Source organism: Cucurbita maxima, unplaced genomic scaffold, assembly GCF_002738345.1.
Source record: "Cucurbita maxima cultivar Rimu unplaced genomic scaffold, Cmax_1.0 Cma_Scf00006, whole genome shotgun sequence".
NCBI lineage: Eukaryota > Viridiplantae > Streptophyta > Magnoliopsida > Cucurbitales > Cucurbitaceae > Cucurbita > Cucurbita maxima.
Genome location: NW_019272022.1, coordinates 3,252,031 through 3,272,703, shown reverse-complemented (window position 1 = coordinate 3,272,703; position 20,673 = coordinate 3,252,031). Strand labels below are relative to the sequence as shown.

General features: G+C 36.0%; 3 protein-coding genes and 1 long non-coding RNA gene across 7 annotated transcripts in view; 1 reads left to right on the top strand and 3 right to left on the bottom strand.

The window, feature by feature from the left end:
• Window positions 1-1,927, top strand: part of LOC111480427 — an 11,980-nt gene extending 10,053 nt beyond the window's left edge. The window contains exons 2-3 of the long non-coding RNA XR_002717820.1: window positions 1,317-1,321; window positions 1,601-1,927. This is a non-coding gene — a long non-coding RNA (uncharacterized LOC111480427). The remainder of the gene's footprint in view (window positions 1-1,316; window positions 1,322-1,600) is intronic.
• The window catches only part of LOC111480425, a 10,412-nt gene extending 3,399 nt beyond the window's left edge, over window positions 1-7,013 (bottom strand). For 2 of the 3 annotated variants that reach the window (XM_023125456.1, XM_023125457.1), the window contains exons 1-5: window positions 6,695-7,013; window positions 5,281-5,742; window positions 4,974-5,151; window positions 3,166-3,463; window positions 2,193-2,265 (exon numbers count right to left, since the gene is read on the bottom strand). In XM_023125456.1, coding sequence (XP_022981224.1) covers window positions 2,193-2,265; window positions 3,166-3,463; window positions 4,974-5,151; window positions 5,281-5,742; window positions 6,695-6,763 — 1,080 coding nt within the window. In that variant the 5' untranslated portion in view covers window positions 6,764-7,013. The remainder of the gene's footprint in view (window positions 1-2,192; window positions 2,266-3,165; window positions 3,464-4,973; window positions 5,152-5,280; window positions 5,743-6,694) is intronic. The other variant, XM_023125458.1, reaches the window with a different exon arrangement.
• A 1,946-nt stretch (window positions 7,014-8,959) lies between these two features.
• On the bottom strand, window positions 8,960-13,406 carry LOC111480809 (DEAD-box ATP-dependent RNA helicase 53, mitochondrial-like). Of its 2 annotated transcripts, XM_023125985.1 has the most exons (9): window positions 12,852-13,406; window positions 12,295-12,422; window positions 11,758-12,169; window positions 11,414-11,512; window positions 11,080-11,304; window positions 10,632-10,793; window positions 9,667-9,905; window positions 9,402-9,606; window positions 8,960-9,230 (listed from the first exon to the last, which is right to left on the bottom strand). In XM_023125985.1, the coding sequence occupies exons 1-8, from the start codon at window positions 13,251-13,253 to the stop codon at window positions 9,411-9,413; spliced, it is 1,863 nt and encodes a 620-aa protein (XP_022981753.1). In that variant the 5' UTR covers window positions 13,254-13,406; the 3' UTR covers window positions 8,960-9,230; window positions 9,402-9,410. The 2 variants fall into 2 exon arrangements, with proteins under 2 accessions (XP_022981753.1, XP_022981751.1); XM_023125983.1 differs by having other exon boundaries at window positions 9,402-9,905; window positions 12,852-13,405.
• Window positions 13,407-13,944: 538 nt separating this feature from the next.
• LOC111480386 (pentatricopeptide repeat-containing protein At3g59040) lies at window positions 13,945-18,830 on the bottom strand. Its single transcript, XM_023125388.1, has 7 exons — window positions 18,643-18,830; window positions 17,704-18,016; window positions 16,962-17,252; window positions 16,272-16,520; window positions 15,574-15,698; window positions 14,893-14,991; window positions 13,945-14,731 (listed from the first exon to the last, which is right to left on the bottom strand). Exons 1-7 carry the CDS (start codon window positions 18,696-18,698, stop codon window positions 14,125-14,127), a joined length of 1,740 nt encoding a protein of 579 aa, XP_022981156.1. The 5' UTR covers window positions 18,699-18,830; the 3' UTR covers window positions 13,945-14,124.
• Between the last annotated feature and the right edge of the window lie 1,843 nt (window positions 18,831-20,673).

Genomic DNA, 20,673 nt, shown 5'->3' with positions numbered 1-20,673 from the left:
AAAAAAATAAAAAAAAAAAAAAAAAAAAAAAAAAAAAAAAAAAAAAAAAAAAAAAAAAAAAAAAAAAAAAAAAAAGTCCCAACAAAAAACGAGTCCAAACAAGCAAAAAAGAGCTTCAATCCAAAAGAACGATTCCAAGACCATATTACAAAAAAGACGATCGAAGCCCAATGACTTCAATCTAAAAGAAAACTACCAAGGCCATAATTATAAAATCTAAAAGAATAATACCAAGGCCATAATCACAAAAAGTTTAGAGACAAAAGCCTACAGAGAGACATTAGACCTACCCACTTTCCAAACCTCTTCACATAATCTCTTAATCTCTCTAAAAATTATATCGCTTCTCTCAATCTAAATACCCCACAAAATTGCAAAGAAACTCATTTGCCACAACATATTGCCAATCTCCTTAAAAGGAGGATTCGAGAGCATCTGCTCCATCATCCATCTAGTGATCCCAGATGAGAAATGGAAACTGATAATCCCACAACACTTTATCAAGACTTTCATCATGCCTCTTGCAAAAAATGCACCACAAAATAATTTAAGAGATCCACACATAAATTTTACTCCGAATGTACCAGTCATAATGTATTCAGGGTGTTTTAAAAAAATAATACAAATTCAGGGTGGTCTAATCTGGAGGCTGCCACTTAGCGAACTAGAATTTTGTGTATTCTTCCAAGATTCAAGGTAGCCTTGGTTTTGGCTATACCAGAGAGAGGAATACTCCTCTAACCAAGTGGCTTTTGAGGGCAATTCCTTTCAGAATGGTGCTGAAAAATAAATATGATATTGCTAAGCATGGTTTACGGTCTCCTAAATGTTCTTGAGTTAGTGCTAAGTTCCCTTCGTCTTGTCTACCCACAGTACAAAGTTTTCAGCTCTAGATTCTGTGAAGAAGTCATTGTTGAATTGAAAAACAGAAGGTATCCTGAAGCATTCGACAACCCAGGCAAGAGTTACTTTCAACGGACATAGTAATACAAACCTGGTTCCCTCTATACCAGCTATCTACTTGGATTGTGAAGGCTTTCCTTTCAATGGTGACAGAGCAGCATCTGCAATTGCATGCCAGTGATGGAGATGATGGTTAGGTTAAGCCATAGCTGTAAGTGAAGAAGGGGAGACATGGGAGAGCTGCTAGTTGATAGGGAAGTAAAGTTCTATGCTAAGGGCGAATATTCACTTCATTAATACCCAATTTAAAAAATTCAACCGATCATAGCCTAATCAAAATTCCACCTCACTGAATTACCAACAGAGATGGACATGGGGTCTTTTCAACAAAATCCTTGATGATGGACATGGAGAAAAAGTAGATGCAATAAATCCTACGGTAGCAAAGACAATATGGAAAGGACATCAACCTAAAAAGGTGAACTTCTTCCTTTGGAAAATAGCGCATAAAGCCGTCAGAACAAGTGAAAATCTTCAAAAAAGAATGTCTTACATCATTCTCTCTCCAAATTGGTGTCCATTATGCAAGAAAGAAAACGAATCACAAAGTCACTTGTTTATGCAATACACATACGCTCAAAATTTTTGGGCAATGATTCTCAATATATTCGGATGGCATCTCACATTTCCTAGAGAGGTAAAGGATTTTTTTGGATATGGCCTTAACGTACCACCCTTTCAAGAACGCAAAAGCCCTATTATGGAAAAACATCATCATAGCTTTCTTTTGGAATCTGTGGAAAGAAAGAAATTAGAGAACATTTGCAGAAAAAACACAGACCTACACAAAACTTTTCAAAAATGTAGTTTACTAAGCTATATGTTGGTGTAAACGGTCTAATATTTTTACTTCCTATAGTTATACCTCCCTCATTGCAAATTGGGAATGTCTTTTGTAAGCACCATGATCATACATCCCTTTTGTAAATTTCAATCATCAATGAAATTGTCTCTTAAAAAAAAACAGAGAAAAAAAGAGTCCAAGACTAAAAGTGTCGGAACCTGGAAATAGAACTACTGTACAATAAAGTGGCACATCATAACTCCCCCATTCTGGAGATGAGCTAGCCCAAATAGCAACATGAAGAGCGAAGAAGTAGATGGCATTCCACATGACTAAAACAAAGAGAAGATCTAAAGTATTCAATCGATATCTACACAACTTATTTGAAAATGAGCAACAATCTAACCATCTATACGTAGCACAAATAAGCAGTATAGAACCATACCAAAAGTTGCTCCAAAAAGCCGAAATATGAAAGTATGCTAACCAACACTAGCACAGAAATATCCTGCAAAATCCTATGAGAACGAAAAGAAAGTGAGATTAATTCCATTCCATTTCCTTATATTGATGCTAAAAATACCTTCAAGAAAAAAGAATATTATTAAATGAAAGAAAATTAAAAACATATTTTGAAAAAGAAAAGGAAAAGTGAAGTAATTTGAGACTCCAACAAAAATAAAAAACCGAACGAATGATACTCTACACACACTACACAACATGCATTTGAGAGACCACAATTCCAATTTGTCTCTGAGTTGATGCATAAGAAGTGAATGAAATTTATTCTCGACAATTTTCATAAAAACCAAACCAAGAGAGCGATGATTATGCTATCACAATTATCTTTTAAAATCTTTTCCCCCCTTCATATAGGACATGATAAAGCCACTGTCACACAGTTCGGTAATTATAGAACTCATTAGCATTGGGCATATATATTTCAAAAAATCCTTTGAGAAGTAATCAAAATTAAAAAAACATCCTTGGCAACACATTAGACAAGTATCAGACAGAAGCATTAATAGATTGCTTTCAGGTAATTGATCAAATAATCCTCCCTTTTCGCTAAAATTCAGATGCTATGAAACGTCTTGCTCAATATTTCCTCCATCATTGTCTCACGGTCTTTGTTCCCATCACCCTTCATATGTTTTTTCCTCCCTGAACTTCTTTTTCCTAACCTACTTGCATTTTTCACTTCTCTGCTAACTTCGTCATAAACATTTCTTTTTCTTATAATAAATTAAATACTGGTGTAAATTGGCCCAAAAAATCTCTGACATTAACCATCCAAGTTCCTTCTTTCCTTAACAAATCTCAAGAAACAAGGTATAGGAAGTTCAAGTGATGAGACATTAAATTCATGTCAAATAAAAAGAAAAAAAAGTCTGTCATAGTATTGGAAAACAACTTACCAATTGCGATGAACCTCCCTCTGCTGCGATGTTACTGGGGGTCGTCTAGTAATAGGGAGTGTGTTGTGTAATTTTAATAAAGTCACTGGCAAGTTTTTGACATCCTGGTTGCAAATATCACAGATCTTGTTACCTTTAATGCTGAACCACTTAATTGCACACTCTTTGTGAGCGAGAGCTAGGTCTCCTTTGCAACTGCATTCCAGTTTAAGTGCATCCCCGCCTTCCACCAATTCTATATAACAGATCCTGCAAACTGCTTCATCTTCAGGTATATCATCACCAGCAGGTTCCCTTTCTAAGGAAAAAAAACCAACTTCAGCATGTCAATCTAAGAACTATAATTATCCAACTTCATTTGTATTATGTCAGAAGTTTTGCTTCTTGGAAATATTTGCAGTGAAGAAAACTAATAGTAATAAAGTACTGGAAACAATAACAGTTGAACATAAGACATTTAGCAACACAAATGAGTGGCATAGTTTTGAGAGGAACAATAGGATCTTTAGAGATGTTGAGAGATCTTGACAGGAGTTTTGGGACTTGACTAGGTTTAATTCTTCTTTATGGGCGCCTGTTAATTCAGCATTTTGTATTTACCAGCTTGGTCACAGTCTCTTGGATTGAATTTCTTATAGCTTGTGTTGGATCCCTTGTGCGCTTATTTTTGCATATCCTTGTACATTCTTTCATTTTTCTTCATGAAAACTCAGTTTCTTACCACCAAAAAAAGAAAAAAAAACAAGGTGGCATAATTGCAGTCAGCAAACTGTACTGTTTTTTTGGTTGGTTTTAATCAATTAGGGCAGCATAATTCAATGTTTTTGAATTGGCATCATTAACCAACGACCAGCATTGAGTTGGATAGAATTTATTACTCTTCTCTGTATACATCTATAAGAAAATAAAATTTCTCAAGTATTGAACATCCAGAAACATGTCAAAAAAGCCTTTCAGCTAATTAGCATACTAGTCCCTCTTTAGCACAAAAGACACTGTCAAAATAAAAACTTGCCTTCTGCAAAATACAAAGCTGAGTAGTTGTTTAGGAAAGAAAAAATAATTTTAAAATTTGATGGTTTTTAAAGGAAGAAATAAAAATATATCAACTTTGCTTATGTATCACATTTAGTAATATCTAAATTTTAAAAGGCTTATAGCATAAAAACAATCACCCTCCTCTGGTCGAGGATTTTGAGATCTAAAATGTCAAATAAAAATATCTCAACTTTGCTTATGTATCACATTTAGTAATATCTAAATTCTAAAAGACTTAAAGCATAAAAACAATCACCCTCCTCTGGTCGAGGATTTAGAGATCTAAAATCTCCCTCACAAGAGAAAGGAGCTGGTCAAGGGTTTTAACATCTTTCTAGTTTTCACTCTGTCACATTTATAATATGTGAAATAAGTCGAATCAATAAAATTAGAACTGCAAAAATCATTTCTAATTTATTTTAGGCATTAGTTGACAAGCATGCTGCTTTAAGAATTATGCTACAACAAAAATCATTACAAAAAATTAAACATCTAAGAAACGAAAACCTCAAGGAGATTTCTTTGAAACGATCAGATGTTTCCATAAACATTTTTTTTATTGAAATGAGGAGTATTTTTTTTATAAGCTTCTTCGGTCTTGTTACCAAGTTCCTACTTGTCAGTGATTTACTCGGAGAAAGTTTTAATTCATAAAAGGCACCATAACATACATGTAGTCAGGTTGTGTCCTCATAGTAGCAATGCATATAGTAATTAAAGTAATATCGCACAAAAAATCGCTAAAGTTTTAATTATACAGTGGAAACAACCTATATCATTACCACTTTCCTTTGTTTGAGAAACAGAGGTATCTCCAGTCCCTGCATATTGTGGACCTGCAGACACTACTCGAATTAAACCTACTGAATCTAGTCGCCTTAAGACTTTAGGCTTGGCATTCAGAGGAGCTGATAATGAACGAGCAATATGCTGCTTGACTTCAGTTTTCTGAAAGAATAACAAAATCCACTTTCAGAAGGAAAATAATATTGCAGTATTCACAAGTAGTTGGCGTCAGGTGTATGAATCTCATCTGCTTTCATGAAATTTAAGAAACTTGAACAAATGGATACTTACAAGGAAACCAGGATGAAACTCCATGTTTGTTGCTTCAAGTGCATCGATATTGGAACTTGAAATTGGTGTGACTGGTGAAGAATGTGCAGCTTTTGTAGATGAGGCAAAGAGAAGCTTGTTAAGTGAAAAAGATCGTGAGGTAGTTGCATTGTCTGAACATCTATTTGATGGTTGCATCTCTGGTAAAATAGGAATAACCATTTCACCATCTGGGAGTGAATGTTTTGCCCCGAAGCTTTTTTGAGGAAAGAGGCCTCTCGCAGATGATTTGACTTTTACTGAATTTGGTTTTGGAGGCAATCCTCCCCTAATAGAGCTAGAACTTGAAGTCGATGAACCATCCAACCTCAAAAATGACAAACTCTCTACATTCCTTACTGGAATTTGCAGAGATGACAAATTGGGCCGTCTAGACTGTTTCAATAAGGATGTTTCGATCACATTTTCCTCTTGATCATGTTTCTAAGGAAAAACCAAGATCTGTCTCAGTAAATATAATAATTTAGCAACTTAATAATGGAATGTTGAAGCAAAGGCTAATTGAACTAAGGCACCTGACCATTCAAATAGACTGAAATACAAAATAAAGGGAAATCCTGGCAAGTTAACTATTGCCTACCAGGAATCAAAAATAAAAGGTGCCAACCAGAAAGGTAGCAACTAGTGTGAAACACTTTATCAACTTAATCTCAAACATCACTTTTCAGAAAGCAATGAGCTTATAGAGTAAAGGCCTAGGAAACATGAAGCTTCAACATTGTCTTTCTGGATTATAAAAAAACAATTTTCAAAAGACAACAAACAGCTCATTTTTTCATAAAGAAAATAAACGCATTGCTCTTTACTTTCCATAGACAACGGTGAATATGTTAAAACCATGTTCTCCATGATTGTGAAAGACTTTTCAGCTAGATGGCTGTCTAGTTTCCTGATGAACTCAGAACCAGCACGAGGGGAAAGTATCTACAGCTATGTTTCATAAATCCATCGATTTGATCAAATTAATATGGATGATTCCGAACCTATGTTACTTCTCTTCGAGTTCCGGGTTAATACCAGGTAAAAGAGCCACACCATGTTTGATTGGCAATAGCTACAAAAATAAACCAACATTCTAATCAATTTTGCATGAATATGCTGTAAATTTCGTATAGAACTGTTTGAAGAGAGATTCCAGTTTGGAATATAATTCTTATTGCGAGAAGATCAAATTGGACTTCACTCCCATCGTACCTAATTACTCTCTTCGCCGTTCAACCAGATTGGCATGTGCAATAACACATAGAACAACATTTTAAAAAAGTGATAATGAATCATACTATCGAGTGGCGAATGCCGATGAAACTTTCTAATTACGGAGAGGATAACAACAAGAATAGCTGGAGTATATCGTTGAAGGATTGAACAAAACAACCTCGGGATGATCCGGATAAACTGAGGTCGAATCTTCGGTGCCTTGAAGTCGAACTACAGCGTCGTCCATAAAGCTCCGCGAAATTTACTCCGATGAAACGAATGAAGAAGCCCTTCGAAGACGACTGGATCTCCGCCGAGAGAGACCACAGCTAAATTGTAGAGAAGCTGTTGAATGACGAACGATAACTCGAAATTCAAAGCTGATCGGTAGTCATCGGCGCACGGGAGAGTGAGTTTGCAGTGTGCTTCTTCTCAAGTGGCCATTAGAAACAAAATTGCCCGCCAACGGTGTCATTTCCGTCGGGATTCCATTATTATTCTTTTCTTTTTTTTTTCTGTGATTTTATTCTCTCACCATTTATTTTTTAAAAAATATCTCTATTATTTCGAATATTACAATAATTATTAAATGATGGTGGCTATAATGTTGAATTAAAACTTTAAAAAATTACATTTAAATATATATTATTTTTTTCATCTATTATTTCGATTATTTCAATAATTATTGAATAAGGCTACTATTATGCTTGAATTAAATTTAAATCAATAATAAATTTCGATCAAAGTGGAAGTTATTAACATGTGTTAATGCTAATGCTCGATATTGATAAGACTTTATTTAACGTTGTCAATTTCTCCCTATAGTTATATGCAGCAAGCCGTTATTGTTTTATGCTTACATTCTCATGTAACACCAATTTCAATTTCTTAAATTTTGCTTTCAAAACTCTCTTTCGAAATCTCTCAGCTCCTATTTTCTTTTTTAAAACTTTATTCTTTAACCGAGACTAGACTCTCTTTCGAAATCTCTCTGCCCCTGTTTTCTTTTCTAAAACTTTATTCTTTAACTAAGGCTAGAGGCTCGAGCATACGTCGTTTGGCCGTAGGCGACGCAAGAACGAATAGACTTAACTCACTTGTTACTAAGAAGTGAGTGCCGCACAATCCCAAGTCCACTGCCATCAAAGTGCGATTGTTGTCAGGTGTCTTGTTTCGATATTAAACGTTTAACGTCTCACCATTAGTCTTGTAATTTTTATAGTGATCTTTATCATTCTATCGTCCACTTTCAGTTTAACGTCTCACCATTAGTCTTGTAATTTTTATAGTGATCTTTATCATTCTATCGTCCACTTTCAAAAATAACTATTGGAAGTTAGTTTCAAATTATTGCAATAAATATATATATATATATATATATTATGTAAGCTAATGGTCCTGATATTTACGAGATTTCAATCTCATTGAATATATATATATATATATATTATGTAAGCTAATGGTCCTGATATTTACGAGATTTCAATCTCATTGATGTTGATCGATAGTGTAACGATCGTATTCTTTTGTTTAAAACGAAGCCGTTTCTGCATGTATGACATATTTATTATACATGAAAAAAAATCATTTAAAACATTTCATAAATAGTGTCATGAACTTGAACTTTCGTAAAATTTGAACCTGCATTTTTTTTTCCGGCATAACGCTCCTATGAGACATACATATTTAATACCGCGACATAATATATATCATAACATAAACTTAATATAATACAATAAAACATGATACATGCACGAGCCACAAAGTACACATCGTTCATATAACAAAGCCAGCAGTAAAGCCACTTATTTATTTGTCTCTATCGAAGTCACGCTTCCTTAATGCTAGCTTTCATAATTTAAATTACTCTACTACCTATGGACTAGTATAAATCCATCCATGGGAGACATTGAGAGACTTCAATGTCGCACATGAATCTAATTCAATGATGAACAGATATTAGAGAGAAATATCAATCAATATCATAGAGGAATTAAGAACTAAACTTGATGAGAATAAAAATAAAATTGTATTTTTTAGCTCAATTTAGCTTCCATATTATTACCAAAGCTGAATAGCTGAATTTGCGGTCACCTCCGGCTGCAAACCCCACTATGTAACGACCCGACTATGTAACAACCCCACTATGTAACAATCCAGATCCACCACCGATGTTGTCATCTTCGGGCTTTCCCGCGTCTGCTAAGGAAAGGTTTCTACACCCTTATAAAGGGTGATTTGTTCTCCTCCCCAACCAAGGTGGGACATCACACGCCACTTCCACTTCCGACATCCAATTTCTTCATTCCTTTCAAATAATTCAGTCTAGAAATTTACCCATTTTAGCTTGTGTCTCGTAGATACTTCAGAAAAAGCAGTCGATTATAAGCCTTACACTATCCCAATGAACAAGAATGGTGATACATGGTTTAAGAAAGAGATATAATAGAATATAACTATTATGGCATGTCAAAAACGATTTATACATAAGACCATAGGAACTGATCCCAAATATTGAGGTTAATTTTCCTTCAAAGTGGCTACAACATTCGTCTTGTATCAACTACAAAAAGATTTCAAAGCGTAATAGAAAATATAAGAAACGATGAACATGTTCAGGGCCCTACCTCAAAATCCCCTCGTATAATCTTGCTTCAAAAGAATTGTCATTAATCCATGGCAATATTATTTCCCCGTGATGTTGTTGTGTTTCCCTGCACGAAAGCAGAGGGTTATCAAAACCTATTCTGTTAGACCCTGAAATGAAAGCTAGCTAAATCAGAGAATCTAAACTGAACATTTGAAATAATCTTCATCCTTGACATAATTGTCACCTTCTTCAGATCGAAAAACTGGAAACAACCGTTATAAACATCGGCACTCACCAATTTAGTTCAGAACTGTCTTTTCTCAGTTCTCTGATCCGCATCCATGTCACCAAATAAGCCAGAGTTTTTAGAATTTCTGTCACCAAATCCTGAACTACGACCTGAACCACCAAAATCCCCGAAGCCACCGGATCGACTAGAACTGCCGAAGTCTCCAAACCCACCAGAACGACCAGAACCAAAACTACCAAAAGATCCTGCATTCTTTGAGCTAGATCCACCAAATGCAGATCCAGAGCTACGAGACCCAAATGAACTGAAACCGCCGGAGCTAGGCTCACTATTTCTGCCCCCTTGCCCAAAAGAATCCCTGCCACTGGAACGTCTAAAACCTGAACTTTCATAACCTGCCGAACGACCGAAACTCGGACCTCTTTGACCACCAAAACGGCCTGAATCATTCATTCGACGATCCCTGAATCCTCCTCCAAAAGAACTAAATTGACCACCACCACTGAACATATCGACATGAGCACCACTCTCAACAGAGATCCTCGGAAGCTGATAATCAAGAACAAAGCAATCAGTGTCAACTTTACATCAAGTAGTAATATCCTCCAAGGTGGACTAATATTAACTCGTAAATTTCTGAGATCGGAGGATACTAGAGAAGTCGATTGTTCTAATTACAGCACCCTACAGTGATTGGTATGCTTGATTTTATCAGCTACGCAGATTATCGGGCAGTTAGTTCATACACAAAACAAATGTCTCAAAATCTTTAAAATACATTATTTAAAAAAGTATCCGACTTTGCACCGAATTCATATGCATTAATTAAAGATAAAAAAAAATTCAGAAAACCAAAACGCACATGGCAATCCACCCTTCAGAATACACTCAGTTTTTTGGTGTTGATTGCTTATCATGCGAGACTAGGGAACAAGCCGCCTCAATTTACCTTTTAAAATTCAGGGAGAAAATCTAGCATATGAGAACGTGATAGGCTTGGTTTTTTTACAAATGAGATAAGCTTAGGCTTGAAATATGAATCATCAACTTCTAAACAATGCATGAACCAGTACCCAGGGCATCTATTTACTAACTGTTCCTGGAAACAGAAACTTACGGCAAGCAAACAAGAAATGTGCATAAGCCTTCTCCTTACCCTCAATGCTGAGTTTAATATTTCTCACGATTAAAATATAGAAACAATGATGGAAGTTCCACTTTGGTATTTAAAAAGTCCAAGTTGCAAATTGTTTGATGCTGAAGAGAGATCCTAACCTCATTAAATCTGCAGCCTACTTCACGCTCAATCATCCTGACAGCCCTTGACTGATCCTGTGAGTAAATAAGAATAGCACTACCTTTCTTGCCAGCACGACCTGTACGTCCTGATCTATGGACAAATATCTCTGTGTTGTTTGGAAGCTCAAAATGTATTACCTAATAAAAAATCAAGGTCAGAAAGAATCCATGGGATCTTAATGGTTATACAGACGAAAGACTCCCTCACCCTTCAAACCACTTCCTCCTAGGCTTCCAACAGCACAAGAGGAAGAGAGATGATAGAGTCTGGTACTACTATTACACTTCCCTAGTTTGTTTTCAAAGTTAAGAGTAAGGTATATTATTGACAAGAAAAAATTTAATGGTTCACCATGCAACCAGAGACTATGTGCTATAAAACAAGATAAAAGATGAAAAAATATAGAGGAAGATTATCACTTACAAGATCAACATTGGGTATATCAAGACCCCTTGCTGCAACATCAGTTGCAACTAAAACATTGAAATGTCCGTCTCTAAAACCAGAAAGAGTTCTTTCCCTCTGAGACTGTGAAATATCTCCATGCAAAGCTTCACATCTGAAGTTCCTTGCCATTGCATAGGCTAATCTATCAGCATCCCGTTTCGTTTGAGTGAAAACAATACACTTTCCTCCTTTGGCATGTTCCTACAAAGCAGAAACCAAGCATTCAACAAGCAACATGAAATGATAGAACCAGGTAAAATATGGCTTGGCAGAAATCGAAGGGGGGAAAACAGAAGCTATGCAACCATACTGTTATCAGAGGTCCAATTATTGATGCTTTTCCATGCATATCGGAAACAATTGAAAATAGGCTAATTCCATCTGCCAATTTCTGATCAGAATCTCCAACCTGAAATATTGATAAGTTGTGTCAAACTTCCAATCCTCCAACCGAACTTCATGAGACAATTGAATAGTGATTTTGATTAGCAAGAGCAGTTTCAATTATTTAAAATATCATGTGCACCTTCAGTTTCTGAGTCCACTAATTTGATGGTTGTGTTGTCAGTGATATAATTTTTTAGAAAAAATGCTTCAGTTGATATTATTAGATTCCAAGAAGTAGAAAAGATATTAAGTAGCCAACATACTCACAAGATCAATAGTTAATGGATTGGTTAGGTAATTTTGAGTGAGTTTTCTGATCCAAGATGGCATTGTTGCAGAGAACATCATAGTCTGACGTTTCTGTGGCAACCTCTCCAAGATCTTCTCAACATCCTCTTGAAAGCCTACTTGAAGCATCTGATCTGCTTCATCGAGAACAACAAACTGGACTTCTGATAAATTAAGCGAACCCCTATTGAGAAGATCAATCAAGCGACCAGGTGTTCCAACAGCTATGTCAACGCCATAGTCAAGCTGCCTCATTTGGCGTGAAATTGGTGCCCCTCCATAAACACATATTGTGTCCAAATTAGGTGCAGCCTCTTGAAACTCTTTTTCAACCTGCCGAGCAAGTTCCCTTGTTGGAGCTAGAACCAGGGCCAACGGGTACCTTCCTCTTCTGCATAATTTCTAACGAATTATGATTTTTTAAAATTTAAAGAATACCCATTCAAACCCTTCCAGATAAGGAATTAAACAGAAACTAAGCTAATTGGAAGAAATGACCAAGATTGAAACACAAACCCATGTTTCGCATTGAACTGAATGATTTTATCCAAGATGGGAATTCCAAAAGCAAGAGTTTTTCCTGTTCCAGTTCTAGCACGACCAATCATGTCACGGCCTTGCATGGCTGGTTCTAGCACGGCTCTCTGAAAAAGTTTGAGAAACAGCATACTTTTAAACCCCAATGGAAAATGAAACACGAATCTCGAAACCCCAAACGGAACTATTATAAGCCAAAATCAAAACATATGCATTATTCGACTGAGGAATATGAACGATATGCACATTCCGCAACAGGTACCACACGTACGGCCAAAAGGTGTCATAGTAAGGAACATGGCCTCTAGCTCTCAAAACAAATGAAAATGGTTCCTAAAAAATATAACCGTAACTTCATCGCCGTAATTCAACGTCCAAGCTGGGATGAGTTAGGGCGGATATAAACAAGCAGTTGTTTGAAGAAGCGATCAAAATCGTCGAAACTAATTTTCAAAAATTTCTCCACGACTCGACCATATTGTTCAATCCCAACAGCAAAAACTGGTAATCATGAAAGAAATGAGAAAAAACAGTACCTGAATAGGGAAGAGCTTTGTTATACCCTTTTTCGCCAAAGCAGAAACAATCTCCGGCGCGATCCCGAGACTGCCAATCTCGAGTCCTTCATCACCGCTTTTACTGCTGCTAGCATCATCGTATTCCTCCACTGCAAACTCCGCCCGGGAAACCAACGACGACTTAAAACTCAACGGCCCAGAAGCCGCATGAAATCCCATCGATTGAAAGCCAAAACCCAAAGCTCTCTCCGTCACCCCAGTAGTAGAGAAACGTCCGAACTCAGCAGCAGGTACAACACCGCCATTAACGTCCACAGAAGACGTTAAAAAGTTCGCGATTGGGGCTAAGAAGGTAGAACTAACTCTACCTCTGGAGGCCGCTAAGGCAGCGGATCTCCGTAGAAGAACTGAACTCATCATCGTCTTTGAGCACGAATACACCGACAGAGCTGCTCAAAGAGTTCGTGGAAGAAGTGAAGAAAGAAATGATGGGTAATGGAACTGGCTAGGGTTTAAGAAGAATATCGCAGAGTGAAAGGGGCTTTAGTACTACCGGACTCCCGAGTAAATGGAGGCTTCCCAAATTAGGGCAACACCCGACATGCATCATTTTCATAAAATAATGAATGAAATTACATTTATGCCCTTCGAACTTTTAATTATTTCAAATTAAATTTTTAAAAAATATCTCAAACTTTATAATTTATTTTAAAAAAATATTTCTATGTCAAAATTATATCTAAAAAATACTTTTACACGTTATTTTGGATGAAAATAGTGTTTTGTTTTAAAAAATATATGGTAAGGGTATTTTTTAGACTTTATTAAAAGTTTATTAAAAAAAAAATCAATTAAAGCAACTATTATCATCTTAACGGATTTTAAAAGACGATTAAATTAAACGACCCACTATAACTCACAAACAATAGCAATTCTCACTGCCCACAGTTCAGTATTACCTTGGATTTTACGACTTTACATGACCATAGGTCGAGACCGATTTACATACACAAGACAATCGTTTGATCTCACGTCTCCTAATAAAAAAAAATAAACCCGTAAAATCTGAATCAATACACCACGTAAGAACTAGATAAAATGAAATTTAGACTCGAGAAATGAATGAAAATATAATAAAAATGGCCATCAAATTTCCACAGTTGTGTACCAGCTAGGTTGTGATTTGAGAAAGGACTTGCTGCTGCTTAAGATTTCTCCAGCTAAGTGAATTTTGTATTACAAAATACCAAACATAGAGTAAACAAAATGAAAACTATAAAAATATATAACATTAACAGATCTTAGCACATAAACCCTCCAAGTTTTGTTGGTGAATGCCATTCAAAATAATTTTCTCATCTCTTTGGTTATTGTGATGAATTACATCATCAGTATAATCCAATTCATCGTCTTCCTCGTCCTCATCCTCGTCCTCGTCCTCCACAGACCTAGAAAACTTACCAGATCTTTCTGCATCGCTACTCTGATTTGGATATCCTACGAGTTGATTAGCTTCATCGAGCTCTTCGGCTGTGTTCGCCAAAGATAACAGGATGTTTTTCGCTTTTTGATCAGGCCGAACGCCACACGATTCAATTTCCTTGAACCAAATAACAGCACTGCCAAAATCCTTGTTTTTTCCAAATGCATCCATGATCGTTGTCAAAATCATCTGATTCACTCTTATTCCATTGAGCTTCATTTCTTCATATTTTTTAAGCATCTTGTCAAGATTATTTATTTTAGCATACCCTTTGATCAATGTACCATAAGTAACGACATTGGGTCGAAAACCGTCCTGTTTCAGTTGTCTGAAAAAAATTTCGGCTCCTTCCATGTCGGATGCATTAACATAAGCTGATAACATGGTTGTATATGAGCAAATATCTGGACTGCATCTGTATCAAACAAATGATGATGCCAATTTATTACCAAAAGCTCAAGAAATGCATGCCAAAAGAACTAAGGAATTGGAAACACACTACATAGACTTCAATCAATACTACACTAAAAGAGGATATTGAATCACTAAATGCAATCATTAGGCAGATAATAGTACCTGTCTCTTCTCATACTCTTGAACACAATCTTAGCTTGCTCGACCATCCCAGAGATTGCAAATGCATCAAGCAAAATATTATAAGCTTTGCGAGTTGGTCTGAAAAACGCGAGGCAGAAACGTTCTATCAGTGCACAACTATTTTGGTTTACTATTCATCATTAGCAATGCTCCTGTACAGCTCAAGTCTACCGCTAGTAGATATTGTTCTTTTTGGGTTTTTCCTTTCGAGATTCCCCTCAAAGTTTTTAAAACGCGTTTGCTAAAGAGAGATTTCCACACTTTTATAAAAAATGTTTTGTTCTCCTCCCCAACCGATGTGGGATCTCACAATCCACCCCCCTTCATCGTCGCTGGCACTCGTTCCCTTCTCCAATCGATGTGGGACCCTGCAATCAACAATCTCACATCGGTTGGGGAGGAGAACGAAGCATTCTTTATAAGGGTGTGGAAACCTTTCCCTAGCTGACACGTTTTAAAGATCTTGAGGGGAAGCCCAAAAGGGAAAACCTAAAGAGAACAATATGTGCAAGCGATGGGATTGGGCTGTTACAACCCAATGCCGTGTCAAGTGAATTTGAAGCAAAATAGAAAAATGAAACCCATATTATGGGAGAATATTGATTTCCAACCAGATACTATATGCGGTAGTTAAAAGAAGAAAGTGCCGATGGGAAGTACCTGACACCAGCATCAAGCATTTCCTCAAAAACTGCTAGTGCTTCTTCCTCTCTTCTAGCTTTACCATAAGCACCAATGAGTAAAGCATAGCTGACAACATCTGGTTGGAGTCCAGCTCTTTGCATCTACAGGTGAGAATTTGAATTCAAATTTGATCAATCTCGTTAAGAAGGAATAGGAGATGAACAAAAGATTAAACTATTAAATTGGCTGACAACATTGGCCACTGAAGCAAAAGCATAACCTCCCAAAATTTTAACTACAACACAGCCGCTAATATTCTTGTGATGCAATGGAAGTTACCCAATATTCAAGACTTCGTTTCCCTAACATCTCGATCATACCAATATTTGCTACATCGTTCAATCAGTCTTCAATTCACACAACCCAGAAAATGTGACAGTTACACACTTGCCAATTGAATGTTCACATGGTTATTGTCTTAAAAGATTAAAACTACAATGGAAAGAACCCAATAAGACTTTCATATCCAGAGCATTAAAATCACATAAACTAGAAAGAAATCAGCATATGATCTTAAAATCAGTGGCTCAGGAAAAGTGCTGCTCAATCGAAAACCTAAACAGCCCCGTTCAAAAGAGAAAACTATTCAATAACAGTATCCTACATCTGAAATTCCCAGAACTTTCACCCATGTGAAAACAATGTCTAGTAAAGACCAACCCATATAGGTTTACCTGATCATAAATCCTTGAGACCTCCTTGTAGTTGGTTTCAAACGACATCAAACTATTATAAGTAATTGTAGATTGTGGAACTCCTCGTACTGCCATTTCAGAAAATAATTTACGAGCCTTTTCGTAATTCCCAGCCTTCTTGAACATATAAATCATCATGTGGAACATCTTTTGGTCTGGCTTCAATACTTGCCCTTCCTTGTTCAAGAGGGAGTCGAAGAGTTCTTCAGCTTCCTTGAATTTACATCCCTACAGTAATGCCTCGTCATTTTGTGAACCAAAACAAACAAACCAAGAAATGCACACATTCGAAGATTGCATAGGCTTGAAAGAAGAAAACGAGTTTCTGAAACGAAATTTTTGCAAAGTGTTTGATTGGTTCGGTTAGGAACTTATATCCAAAGAATAAAAATAAATTAAATCAAAATTCAGATTGTGATCAGCTTTGAGTTTTGGGTCAAAATCTTGATAGGGAGAGCTTGTGTTTCAAGTTCCAACAAAATTATTCTGCATTGGAGCATAATATCCAGAATCACATATACAGCCATAAACGCCCCAAATTTGACATTGAAAGTTCACAATAATTAAGAACATTCTTGATTTTCATGAGGGTCGAATTGAAGGATTAGACCGATAAATGAAGGAATATATTTGAAAGGCTTTAAATAAGATAATGTTTAAACTAAGTACCTCAACAAAAGTTTTTAGCATAATTTGATATGTCAATGCAGAAGGTTCAGGACCACCGGATTGCATCCTTCTAAAGATTGCTTCAGCATTATTATACCTGCCACCTCTTCCATATGCTTCCATAAGAGCAGTATGAGAGATCACGTTTGGTGCATAACCCTTCTTATTCATCAAGTTTAAAACTTTTTCTGCACGATTGAACTCCCCTAGCTTTCCATAAGCTGTAATAAGCATCAAATAATCCATTTCACTAAAGTTCCACCAGCTCTGGGTCCGGAGCCATTCGAGAATCTATAAGACAGTTGAAAAACACGATTTTGGACGATCAGCACATCTGAAGCTTGGAAGTTGTAAAACAAAGGACTCGGGAATAGAATCCGGACATTACAACGACCATGCAAGAACTTAATTTTTTAACTTAAATTACTTGATATTCATATTGAATTTAAAACACGCATTTGAACAATTCTTACACGAACATAGTGTTTAAGTACATCTTCTTATTCCAACTAGAGGACGTTAATGATTTTGAAATAGCGTCTAAATTGTTTCACAAACTTTAGAGGCAGACTATACATCAAATGGTGCATTGCATTATCTTACATAAGACTACATTTTTATACTCATTCAATTCTAATTTCAGGCAAGTCGCCCTTCGATTCATTTTTCATTTCCTCCTATAAAGAACAAAATTTTGAAACAAGAATAAATATCAAATCATACAAATGTTTGTGCTCTGTACCTCACTGACAATGTTCCATTTCTTTAGCTGTTTAAATCTAACCAAGGTGCCCAACACTAAGTCCTTCTGAATAGCCTCATTTTTTATCCTTCCACTTTTCAGCACAGAAACAGCAGAGCCTGTCTCCTCTATTTCATTCATCAGTTTCCTCCAATTCTTCTGCTCTGCCTCGTCCGCTGCATCCTTAAATACTTCCAACTTCTTCCTTTTCTGTAAGAACTTCCTTGGTGTCAACATACCCATACAGGTAACCACCAATCTTCCACGTACATTAACATTCGAACTAATAGAATGTCTGCGTGCTTGCGATTTACTGAAATAAAAACAGCATAGCACATTTTCACCACCGAATAAACATTACATTAGTTCAAAATTTGTAAAGACCTCTGCACAGATGCACTTGTTATACTCATACTATTAACAATCTGATAGTTGTACCCACTTTTAACTTTTTTTGGTAATGAATTAGATCTTAGCATAGATATCCAATGACAATTAATACACGCTAGCGCAGATTGAACCCTAATGAACCTAGAAAATTCACATTTCTCCAAAAGTACAACTAGTCGTTCAGAAATCAAGCAGATGTTCAACGTTTGAAAAACTCACGGCTTCAAAACTCCCTAAATCCACAATCTGATATCAATGAATAGCACTCCAACAATATAGTAAGAATCCACAGAACAAAAAGCATCAATAAAACAGCTCTCAAATAGAAATTTTAGAACCAGACAGAATTAAGATACCATATAGTGTCAGGAATTTTCGAGTTAGCCACTTGAATTGAGATGGAAAAACATTAAAAGGAGAGTATAATTGCAGTTCATCACAAAATAAAAACACAAGAAATCAACAACCAAGCGCTCGCAAACAAAAATGGGAACAAGTATGACAATGAATAACGAGCGAAAGGGTTTAAGTATGAGGTTTAAGCGTAACCTCCAATTGGGAACAGGAACTGATATAACTGGCTTCAGAATCAGAGCTTGAGGCATCGGAGAAAGCTCTAGTTTCGGCAAAACTGGCTATGATGCGACCGGAGCTCCGCCTTCGTCCTTCCGGCGTCTGATATTTTTTTCTCAGAGCGCGCAGTTGCAGAGGGTCTGTTTAATATCTTATCCATTTATATTATTACTGTTTTTCTGTCATTTTAATTTAACGAGAGAGAAGCTACGACTCTTCCCATATTAACCTTTTCATTTTTTAATAGGTATAGCCAGTAAATTAAAAGTTTTAATTACATGATTTATTTAAATTTGATGTCTAATAAAAATTCAATTGAAATAAAAAATTAATTACTATATTCATAAATCTATATATTTTAATTGATTGAAGTAAGCATCAAGAGCTAGGGATGTACATTCAACTCGACAACCCGATAATTCTGACCAATTCAATTCGAACTATAATGATTGGATTAGCATTTCGAGTAGGGTTGGGTTCATTTTTCTGAACCCGAACTGAATCGATTCGGTTTCGAGTTTGTGGATAAAACATTTGGGTTGACCCGAGCCAAATAAAAATAATATAAATTATGTTAAGAATCCTTGTGCATTAATAAGTTTGCCTGGTACTTCGACATTTTTTCTTTTGTTTTATGACAATGTTAAATATGTTAATATGTTACAATTTTTGCGGATTGTTTTTTATTGATTTTTTTTATGTGAATAATTATAGATAGATTTGTGTTTGTTTGTGAACTCTTAATATATTTTTATCTAAGATTGTATCAAATTATAAATGGTGGATAAATAAAATTAAAAAAAAAAATTACAACTCGACAACCCGAAAATAGAGGGTTGGGTCAAAAAAAAATCTCTCAACCCAACCCAACCCGGACCGTGTACACCCCTATCAAGAGCCGAGAACGAAGTCTGCTTTAAGAAATTTAGCTCATTTTTCGCTATTTTATTTTGGATAAATAGTTTCGAGTATCGTGAAATTGTGTAGATTCTAAAAATTTTTAGCTTTAAAATGAATACAGAGAGAGAATAGTAGTCTTCCTTGTTTTTCCTGTTTGTGAACACAAAATTATCAACGTTACTTCTACAAAAACCCATCAATCTTTGTCATTTAACCAAAAGCTCGTATCTCGAACCGCACCTGAAGAGCCAATGAGAGATATATGTATGAAACCATATATCGTCTTTCCCTTGAGCTCAAAACTATGGTAGAGGACGAAATAAACCTATTCGTGGAGGTCTCCATAAAGAAAAACATTTTTCTACGTCAACATCTTCGAGCTATATGGATATTGCACGAAACCAAGTTGAACCTAGGGGTGTACATGGTCCGGGTTGGGTCGGGTTGGAGGATTGTTTCGACTCAACCCAAAAGTTCGGGTTGGTTGGATTGGTAACCCAACCGAACCGGAAACTTTTCATCAGTATTCTTAATATATTTTATATATTTTTATTTGTCTCGGGTCAACCCGAAGGTTTTACCCATGAACCTGAAACCGAACCGATTTAGTTCGGGTTCAGAAAAATGAACCCAACCCTACCCGAAATGCTAATCCAACCCAACCCAACCCAACCCTTATAGTTCGGGTTGGGTTGGTCTGGGTTGTCGGGTTTTCGGTTGAATGTTCACCCCTAGTTGAACCTATGTTTGATCAAGTGCTTAAACTATGCTAGTCGAGGTTAGGAGGTATCGTCCCTTGATTATTACCAACATATGACGTGTAATCGACGTGTTGATAGCTTTTACTCAATAGAATAAGAATTGTCGATTCTTTCTATTGTCTACTTCTCGTTCGTTCAAATCATTTTCTTGGTACTCCTTTCTCAAACATAATTTATAATTAACTGAATGTATCGAAACTAAAATTATAATTTTGAAAGTTAAAAAGACCCAATAGACACTATGTATGTTAGGGAGTGATTTTAACTTCTAGACACGATGTTAACCGTTAAAAATTTACTTTTAGAGTTAGTACAGTACTTTTTAAGTGTAAAAATAAATATTAAA

Coding starts and splice junctions, on each gene's coding strand:
- LOC111480809 (XM_023125983.1), bottom strand. CDS start 13,253: ATGATGAGTTCAGTTCTTCTACGGAGATCCGCTGCCTTAGCGGCCTCC. Junction 11,513..11,757: donor ATCCATTAACTATTGATCTT/GTGAGTATGTTG, acceptor TCAATATTTCAG/GTTGGAGATTCTGATCAGAA. Junction 9,906..10,631: donor TAGGCTGCAGATTTAATGAG/GTTAGGATCTCT, acceptor CTTGATTATCAG/CTTCCGAGGATCTCTGTTGA.
- LOC111480386 (XM_023125388.1), bottom strand. CDS start 18,698: ATGCCTCAAGCTCTGATTCTGAAGCCAGTTATATCAGTTCCTGTTCCC. Junction 17,253..17,703: donor AATGGAACATTGTCAGTGAG/GTACAGAGCACA, acceptor ACTGTCTTATAG/ATTCTCGAATGGCTCCGGAC. Junction 15,699..16,271: donor TCTCAAGGATTTATGATCAG/GTAAACCTATAT, acceptor TCTCACCTGTAG/ATGCAAAGAGCTGGACTCCA.